Genomic DNA, 9586 nt, shown 5'->3' with positions numbered 1-9586 from the left:
CGGGTTCTGCCTTGCAGGCTGAGGGCCCTGGTGATGCTTTCTTCCCACAGGAAGTTTGCTCTTTAGGGACTATGCTTGGGAGTGGGGACACCTTGTTCTAATTCTCACAATTACAATTAGAAAAGCTGCCCTGAGGCACCAGGGTTTTCCACCAGCCCCTGCCCCTCCCTAGGTCAATGTCCAGGGGTTCATCCAACGCATACCCCTGCCCATCTGTCTCTAGAGAGAGATCTCTGTGACTGCCTGCTCCTCTGCCCTCCCCTCTCCTTTGAACCATCCTATGTGGGACTCAGAAGGACCCTGGAGGTCCTGCTCTGATCTACCCCCTGCATGCTTGCCCCGCCCTCCCCCGTCTCTTTCCCAGCTTTCCTACCAGTGACTGGACACACAGCCACTTCACTGTTCTTTATTTCATTAGGAAAGTAGCCAGGGGAGTCCCGGCAGGGACAGGGTGGGGGGTAGGGTCTGTAACCAGCTCCTGTCCTGCCCTGCTGCGTTGGCAAACCTGTGGGGAATGGAGATGAGGCCCGAGGGGCTCGCGGGGTGGGGGTGGGGCTTCTGGCCAACCTCCACCCCCTTTTCCCACCCCTCACTCTGAGGCTGGGTCCCCAGCAGGGCTTGCTTGACACAGGGCTGGGGATGTGGGGCTGGCCCACATGGGCAGACTTACTTACCCAGACTCGGGCTCAGCTGGGAGTCATGAAGCGGCCGCTGGGAGGCGGGACTCGGTAGAAGGGGTCCGTGGAGATCAGGGTTCTGCAGGGCGGGGAGGGGTGCAGATAAGGGGGATGTGGGGCACGGTGGGACCTTCTCTTCTGCCTGCCCCTCCCCTACAGCAGCGCTCAGCTAGGTCAGCCAAGCCACAGATGTTTGCCTGCCAACTCTGGGCCATTGTCTTGGAAATGTAATTTTTGAGGAATTGAATGGAGCTGAAGGAGTCAGAGTGAGGTGGAACCACAGTCCCTGCAGCTCTGTCTCTGCCCCTTCCCTGCAGCGTGGCTGGGAGCTGGTCTTGAGGGGGCCTCTGGGATGGGAATGAGGCGGGTGGGTTGGGGGCAGCCATGCAGGGGGAGGGGTCGCTGAGGATAGCAGGGGTGGTGGCGGGGGGCGGGGGGGGGGGGACCAGGAAAAGCAGTGAACAAGTCAGAGAGAGGAAATGGGTCTCTCAGATGGACCGACAGACAGACAGATGGAGGGAGGAAGCTGGGGAAAGGCCCGGATGCTTCAACAGACAGAGGGAGGGCTGGCTACCTTCCCACGTGGGGGTGCAGGTGACGTAGGCTTTCGGTGGGGTTGGGGGTAGCCTCCATGCGGGTGACCAGCTGGTTGAGGGCATAGCCCCCCGGCTTCTGTGGCTGGATACCCCCTCGAGTCCAGCCTTCTCGGTCCAGACCTTTGGGGATATTCTCGAAGTACCTGCAGCATGGCGGGGAGCTGTTGCTGGTGATAAGGGGGCCTCTGCCCACCTCTGTAGCTTCCCTGCCCTTCTTGGACAAGAATCTTGGCTCCAGCAGAGCACAAATGGCCTCAGATCCCTCCAGCCTCCTTCCTTTTGTTCACGCTGTGCCCTCTGCCAGGCACTCTCTGAGCCCCTGTCTGCCTGGGAACGCTGCTCTGGCTCTGTCCCTGAACTGGACGACCCTCCTTTGCACGGCCCGCTGATGCTATGCCAGCACTTGGGAGCATCAAGGACTGTGTGCCTGCCGGCTTCCTCTCTGGCCCATGAACTTCCCAGGGGTGGGCAGTGGAAACCGGCTCATTCATTTCTCTCTAGGCATTCCACTTTGCATCCGTTTTGCTGATGCTCGCTAAGCACTGGCCAACGCTTCGGATGTGGTCCCTGCCCTTGAACTTATGACGTGAGGATGCAGAGAGATAAATGAGAAAATCAGGGATTACAACCCCTGGGGAAGGAGCCATGTGCCTGACACCTGGCAGGAGCGCGGGTAAGCCAAGGGGTGAGTGGGAGAAGGACCACATAGACAGGGCTGCCGCTGAGAGTCTGCTGGAGCTCCAGGAGGAGCACGTTTGCCCAGAGAGGAGCAGGGGCACTGTTAGCCCTGGATACCCAGAGGGAGTCTCTGTCCCTCCCCTTCTCCCTCCCCCTTCGTGGGAAGTGAAGGAGCCACCTGTGTCACAGATATGCGATATACATTGTGGCTTGGGTGCCACTTCTCCCATCTAAACTTCAAGGTCCCCATCCCAAAGCAGGGGCCAGCCCCAGGGATGGGAGGCAACTTGGGAGAATAAGGAGTTGGGGGTCAGTGTGGACACAGGTGACACACGCTCACAGATGACAGATGTCATGCGAGGAGGCCTTTGTCCAGAAAATTACACCTCCTTTATCCTACTCCTGTAATGCTCTTCCCATCCAGCCCTGGCCCTGGGAGTCCTCCCCATGGCTCTCTGCCCACTTCTTCCTGGAAGCCTTCCCTGATGCTTAGCAAAGAGCTTACTTTCAGCCCAGAGCCCAACCCACCATGGACTGGACATAGTATCTTAGCAGATGCCATGTTTCTCTACCCAGACCCGCTTCAGCCCCCATGTTCTTCCCCTGCCCCTCAGCCCGGGCACCAGTGACCTGTGTGGCATCAGAGAGAAGTACAGAGGAAGGCTGCCCTTGGGCTGCGGGGGCTTGCTTTGCCTGTAGCAAGGAGGTGCCTGGGATCTTTAGTATGGTCTCTGGGGACAGCCCTTAATTACCGATTGATGGATGTGGGGGCATCAGTACCCCAGCTCTCTCTCCCCTCCCTTGGCCCTCATTATTCCAAGTTGTGTGTTTGCATTGTTTTCTAGAGTCTCCCCACCGGATATCTGGTTAATAACACGCTGACTTTGGGCTGCCTTCCTTTTCCCCACACGACTTCCCAGCTTCCCCACTGTCCCCAGTAAGGGGTTCGTGCTCCAATCCTTGGCTCAGGGGCTGCTTCCGGGGGAACCCTCATTAATTCAGCGTTGTTCTACTTCGCAGGCTGTGAGCTCATCACGTGTCCCAGTGTCTGTCTGTGAAATGCATGCTGGCTTCACAGCCCTGGATTTGGATGGGGGTGGGGGGTGCTCACCCTTGGTTGTAAGTGGTCAGGTACCGATTATCCAGGTCAGGGTCATAAGGGTTCCGGAAGTAGCCGGGGTTGTTCAGGCTGAACCCCGTGGGCTCCTGCACCAGAGGTACGGAGGGGACTTGTCAGGTCAGGAGCGGGTGGAGATTTGGGGATGGGGCTGGGCACCCTGGCCTCACCTTGTTCCCCACGGTCTCCCGGCCCAGCAAAGCAACATTCGTCTGCTGCACCCGCTGTGGGGGCTGGAACTGCCGGTGGCTCATGCTGCTAGGCTCTGGGCCAGGAGGGGGCACCTGCAGGGGACGGAGCCACGAGAAAGGTAGAGGGTGGTCAGGGGGAGGCGGCAAGCACAGAGAGCAGACAGGCAGAGGCACATGGACCCCCAACTTGCACCCAGTCCCAGGACCTCGTCCTTCCCCTCCAGGCACACCGCATGCCCTGGTTCAAAGACACCCTCACTTTCGCTCCCAGGACTTCACCCCTCCCCTGGAGGGTCCAAATATCCTGATTCTTCCCATCCTTAGTGCTCAAATGCCTCTGAGCCCAAGGAATCTCCCTGTCCCCTCTCGTGGGAATGCTCCCGCTCTGGGGGAGCCCCCACCCCACCGAGGGCCACTCACTCTAGGGTTCAGTGTCCTCTCAGTCACCCGGTTGTAGCCAGTTTCCCGCTCGGATCCTCTGGCCAGCACAGGCAGGAACTCATCCCCCTAAGGCAACAGAGGGGCCCCTGGCACCAGAGCTGGGCTGTTCCTCCCGCAGTCCTCTGGGTACTTTCCTAACTGCCACACAGTACAACCCCGGGCTGTGGGCTCAGACAGCCCCCCACCCCCACCGGCTCAGCTTACGTGAGGGTGGGTCATGGGGAGGAAGTCGGACCTGGTGATGCTCCGGCCAGGGAGAAGGACCTGGGAGAGAGGCCCGCAGGGGCGCATTAGCCAGGCCGAAGCAGCGGCCCCGGGTCCCGAGCGCCAAGGAGAACTCACAACACGTTCATATGATTGGGGTCACCGAGGAAAGGGAAGAGTTTGGGGAGTAACAATGCTGAGTGAGAACCAGCAGGCCAGGGCTCTTATCCGGACTCCAAGTAACATTGGCTCTGCCCCCTCTCTTTGAACCTCAGTCTGCTCACCCATCAGCTGGGAGAGTTGGACCAAAGTGGTAGTTTTTACCCACATGCCTTCATCTCGTGTAGCTCACATTTTCTTAAGAAGCTAGAAGTAGCCCTGAAATTCTAGCAGGCACGGGCCTGACTTACGGGGTCCCCCGGGAGGGCCTGGGAAGGTGACTGGAAGACAATGGGGTTCTTGGCAGACTCTTCGGTGAAGCCAGTCTGTTCCTTGGCGCCAATTGTTTTCTTCTGCAAGAGATCTGCAAAAGACATGGCCCCCCCGATACTGCCCCCCAACCTGGGCCGCCTGGCCCCACCCACACGGCCTCCAGAGGCTCCGAGAGTCCCAGCCAGCGGGGAGGGAGCTGGCTCCAAGGGTCTGGACGCTGGAGGTCTAGCATCAGGGGCACCAGGCAGCCTCCAGAGTCCCGGACAGAGAGGACAGAGAGGACAAGATGGGAGAGGAGGAGAGAGGCGCAGGAAGGACAGGCTCCGACAGGCCTGGAGACAGCTGGGGTCAGGATCCACAGCCCTCCTGAGCCACTGAGTTGCCCTTCCGGGGTTCGGCGCTAGGGCCCAGGTCCCCCAGGCTGCCTCTTCAGCCTTCTTTCTTTTGCTGGGGACGTCTATGTCCCTGGCCAGCTCCCTTTGGGTCGCCCAGTGTCTCTCCTTGTGGCTGGGTGGGGGGGAAGTGCCCTGGGAGAGAGGCAGGAGTGCAGACAGGTGCCTACCTGGCTGGTTTGAAGGCTCCTTGAGATACTTGGAATTGTACTCAGAGGTCATGAAGCGCGGGCCCTGGAACACAGAGGGCAGAGCACTGGGGCCCACAAGGTGGACCAGGGCCTGGAGGCGGCTGGTGGCTGTGGTGGCCCTTCAGTGCTCCGAGTAGACCGGTGCAGTACAGTCTGCGAAGGGAGGGCGGGTACAGCAGGCCCCGTGCAAACCCCTCCCCTACAAGGCAGCAGAGCGCCATACAGCCCACCCTAAGTTCCCCGTGACCGTGAAGCCCGTCCCATCTCACACAGGACTTCCAGGAATAAATATGGGCCTCAGGGACCCAGACCCAACGTGAGGAGAGAGGCTAAGGGAGTAAAGTGGGTGCTCCCATCACGCTTCATGGCCCTGAGCTCAGGGAGTCTGGATGGGGTTAAGTCCTAAGTCCCAAGACACGAGTAAGGAAGCGTAGGACGACGTTGATACTGTCTTGGAAATACCAAATATCCTTGGCTCTCCCCAGTTTTTCTAGGTACCCTGAGACCCCAGGTAGTTGGCTTTTTGGGTGAGTCACAGCAGTGACTGTCTCTTGGAGGGGAAGGTGTGGGTTTGGCCGCCCTGTCCCGCTCACAGCCCTGACTGGGGGCTGCCCACTCACATGCCGGGCGTTCTCCCACTCAATCGAGCCCTTGCCCTGCAGCTGGTGGAGCAGGGGCCCGTCCCTGGGCTCCAGCCCTGTGATGGACTGCGGCCCATAGTCCTGGGTGTCGAAATGGACCTTCCTGACCTGGGAAGAGGAAGTGGCTGGTCATGTTCCAGGCCAAGGGAGGGCAGTCACGTCTTGACTCTGCTTCTGCCCTTAACCCCTACAGGGTATCCATAGCCTGAGGGGTCCCTTGACAATGAAGTCCAATCATGTCCCCCCCTCTGCTCAGAACCTCACCACCGTCCCATTGCACTGGCAGTAGAACCCCATGGCCTGACAGAGACCCACGAGGACCGCGGCCCCTCGCTGGCCTCCAGCCACCTGCCTCCTTGCTGGTCTTTGTCACAGCAGATACTCGCACCACAGGGCCTTTGCACTTGCTGTCTCCACTACCTGGAACTCATACATCGCTGCAGTCAGAGGGCACTAACTTCCCTTGTGTCTTTGACTCATGTCTCCACAGCAAGCTCTTCTCCCACCCTCCTGGTTTGCACTTGCAACCCCTTCACTACTGCTTCCGCCACCACACCTCTTCCCTGTTGCATTCCCTCCCAGCACTTAGCACCTTCCTGAGCATCATAAAAGAGATGCTCAGAACATATCAGTTGAATGAATGAATGAATGAATGACTTAGTATCCATTCTACTGCTGGTGATAAGAACCATCATTGTAATGATGTTAGAATGAAGAGGATGGGGACCACACAGACGAGCATATGTGACATTGGTGGTGAGGACAGTCATGTGGTGCTGGAGATGTCAGTGGGATGGTGGAGACCATGGGATGGGGATGGCGTTGGGGTTGGGATTGGAGATGCGGGAGGCAGAGGTGATGGCAGTGACGGGACGGGGATGGAGGTGGAGGGGAGGTGATGGTGCAGGTGGGGAGGGGACTAAGGCGACAGAGGTGGGCAGACTCCCAGCCCGCGTATGGCTCCTCTGTGCCCAGGCATCTCAGCCTGGACCAACTCTTGGCAGCACAGTCCCACCCCGCTGGAGAGATCCTCACGCTGTCCGCCGCCCCCCCCCCCCCGACCCTTCCTCCAGCCCAACCTCGGGGTCTCACTGACCTCCTTAGTGGGGGTCGCTGCACTGGGCTTCTCGCGAGAGTAGCCAGAGCTGGTCTGATGCATGTTCCAAGGCAGTGGGTATTTGCCATCCGGCACCTCCAGGGGGCGGTAGCTCTGATTGGTCACTGACTGGAAATTGTGGCGGACTTGTTCTCTGAGAGGGGGGTAGGAGCCGTGTATGACCAGGGCCACCTGGAAGCTGCTTATCTCTAGAAGCCGCCCACTTCCCCCAAACCTCCCCCAGGTGCTTCAGGAGTCTGCCTGCCTTGGGGCCCCAACTAGGTGCCATGCCCTGAGGGCCCCAGGACCCCAGACCCAGGCCAGGCAAGGTTCTAGGTCTCCGTGTGTGGAGTCCGCAGCTGGTCCAATGAACTCCAGTGCCCCTGAGCTCTAAGGCCCAGGGGTGCAGAGAGGGAGAAAGGCTTGCACAGACCATACCCCATGGCTGGGTTGTCCAGGGCATCAAGGTTGGCGTGGTAGGAGACTACGGGCCGGTAATTTGATCTGTAGCCTGTGCCTTCGTGGCTGCCCATGCGGGGCCTGAAATCCTCCCGACCTGCCAGAGAGGAAGCCAGGAGTCGGGACCGGCCCATGGGGCAGGGGAGTGGACAAGCAGTGAGCAGGGTTTCCCAGGCAGGGCCAGAAACACCCTGCAACTCCCACCCCCACTCAGGGCCCAGGGGTCCTCGGGATAGAGAAGGCATAGAACCAGGGACTGAAGCAAGAGCTGTGAAAGCCTGGCCCTTTGGGACTGTGGCAGCAGGGAATGGAAAGGATGGGGTAGGGACACGCGTGGCAGAATCACAGGACGGCCACGGGGGAGGGGCAGCGGGGCCAAGCCAGCCTGGACATGGTCCCTGGGGGACTCAGGCGATGGATCGGTTTGGCGTGCTGGGGTCCCTCGGAGCATGTGATGGGCCAGAGGCGCTGCTCGTCTCACAGCGGGAGGGTCTCCCCCTCTCCAGCCCCGAGTCCTGGGGTGTCTCCAGCACAAAGAGGCGCTCACCATAGGCTGTGCAGTAGCTGGTGGCGTAGAATTTCAGGGGGTCCGTGCAGCCCCCCGAACTCATCTTCACATACGGAGAGACAACGCCCAAGGGGAGTTTCCCCATCATGGTGCTGGGGGGCAGGGCCCCGGCGGGGCGCCTGAGGAGGAAGCACAAGGAGCCCCATCAGCTCAGTAGCCCAAGGGCCCAGAGTCTGCCTCAGGCCCGGGCTGCAGAGGCCCCAGGGGTGACGCTCGAGCCCCACCCAGCCAGTGCTGTCCCCCCTCCGGTCCGTCCCTCTCTCCGCCGACACCCACGCCCCATACTGAAGGAAGGACTGGTCACCTTCGGCACCTAATCATATACTCATTCCACCTTCCCCACACCTTGTTCTCTCCCCAGGTCACAGCCAGGAAACAAAGACTCCAAGTGATGAAAGATGAGCTCATAATGGGGGGTGGGGTGGGGGTGGGGAGCGAGGAAGGATTCAGGCCTGGGGTGTCTGACTCCCCGCACTTGACCGTAATCCCCTCATGGCCTCCTCTGGGGACTGAATGGACAGACACCCTCCCAGCCCGGCCCTGGAGCTCACTGCCAGCCCCGGGCTCCTTGTCCCTCCCTCAGCTCGCCCCGGGGCCTTGCAGAGGGACGTGGGCTCGGCCCTCCTGGGTCCCAGCCGCAGCCGGCCCCACCCTCACCTGCCCTCGGCTGTGGCTCTGAGGTCTGGGGAGAGGCTGCAGGAGGCAGGAGCTGCCCCAGAGAAGGCCAGGCCCTCTGGGAGGTGGCCAGGCCAAGAGAAACAGTGTGTCGCCTAGCAACCGCTGCCTAGCAACAGCGTCCCCACGCCTCAGAAGCCCTTCTAGGGCCAGGGCCCATGAGAGGCAGCGCTGGCCCAGATGAAGGCAGCTACGGGGGGGCCCAGGCCCTGCCTCCTCGGCACCCCCCACTCCACCCCCTTCGCCCCAGTCTCCAGCTTCCCCTGACAGGGCTGGGCAGAGCTGCTGTCTTCTGAGTGACAAGAAATAAAAGATAATCTCCAACGATCACTCTCCCACTTATTAAGTATCCACTTCTCAGCAGACACTTTATATCCTTCGTGGCCAGTCCTCTGAGTGGCTCCTCCAGGTTGGCTATTATTATCCCTCTGTTCACCTGGGAAAAATGAGGCTCAGACAAGCAGTGTCTTGACGAGCCAGAGATCCCGAAAACATCAGGAAAGAGAAGAGTTGAGACTCAAACGGGGGTGGGCCCTGATCCCACTTGTAAGCCTCTCAGGGAATTATCCTATTTCCTGTGTCCTGCTAGAGCCAGATCGGTGCCAAGCTCTTCCACACACACTTTTAAAAAAGATTTTATTTATTTAAGGGGCGCCTGGGTGGCTCAGTTGTTGGGCGTCTGCCTTCAGCTCAGGTCATGATCCCAGCATCCTGGGATCGAGCCCCACGTTGGGCCCCCTGCTTGGCTGGGAGCCTGCTTGTGTTCCCTCTCTCATTGTCCCTCTCGCTGTCAAATAAATAAAATCTTAAAAAAAAAAAAAAAGATTTTATTTATTCGTCAGAGAGAGTGAGCGAGAAAGAGAGCATAAGCAGGGGGAGCAGCAGACAGCGGGAGAAGTGGGCTCCCTGCCAGGACCCTGGGATCATGACCTGAGCTGAAGGCAGACGATTGATGGAGTCACCCAGGTGTCCCTTCCACACACATTATTACCTCGGACAATCCCCAAACCACCCTGTGGCCGGGGTACTAGGATTATAGCGCCAATGTGCCCCAGAAGCTAGGAGTGTGACTCAAATCTCAAACCTCTTACCACCCCCCAATTCCTCATCTTCACCGAGGGCAGTGACGGGACCCGCCTCATGGGGCTGTTGGCAGATTTCCTGAGGGCCTGGCTTCAGCTCCTCAGTTTTTCAGGGCTCCTATGCTCAGCCCATTTTGCAGATGGGA

General features: G+C 59.6%; 1 protein-coding gene across 4 annotated transcripts; it reads right to left on the bottom strand.

The window, feature by feature from the left end:
* Window positions 1-392: 392 nt before the first annotated feature.
* On the bottom strand, window positions 393-8453 carry SAXO4 (stabilizer of axonemal microtubules 4). 4 transcript variants are annotated; one of them, XM_059144001.1, is made up of 14 exons: window positions 8341-8453; window positions 7663-7802; window positions 7095-7212; window positions 6657-6810; window positions 5540-5668; window positions 4899-4962; window positions 4315-4427; window positions 3905-3964; window positions 3680-3766; window positions 3239-3352; window positions 3063-3157; window positions 1252-1416; window positions 675-756; window positions 393-505 (listed from the first exon to the last, which is right to left on the bottom strand). In XM_059144001.1, the coding sequence occupies exons 2-13, from the start codon at window positions 7769-7771 to the stop codon at window positions 687-689; spliced, it is 1278 nt and encodes a 425-aa protein (XP_058999984.1). In that variant the 5' UTR covers window positions 7772-7802; window positions 8341-8453; the 3' UTR covers window positions 393-505; window positions 675-686. The 4 variants fall into 4 exon arrangements, with proteins under 4 accessions (XP_058999984.1, XP_058999979.1, XP_058999991.1 ...); XM_059143996.1 differs by lacking the exon at window positions 8341-8453 and adding an exon at window positions 7988-8065; XM_059144008.1 differs by lacking the exon at window positions 8341-8453 and adding an exon at window positions 8029-8051.
* Between the last annotated feature and the right edge of the window lie 1133 nt (window positions 8454-9586).

Source organism: Mustela lutreola, chromosome 1, assembly GCF_030435805.1.
Source record: "Mustela lutreola isolate mMusLut2 chromosome 1, mMusLut2.pri, whole genome shotgun sequence".
Taxonomy (NCBI): domain Eukaryota; kingdom Metazoa; phylum Chordata; class Mammalia; order Carnivora; family Mustelidae; genus Mustela; species Mustela lutreola.
The sequence above is the reverse complement of the archived record's forward strand: the minus strand, read 5'-3'. Positions and strand labels throughout refer to the sequence as shown.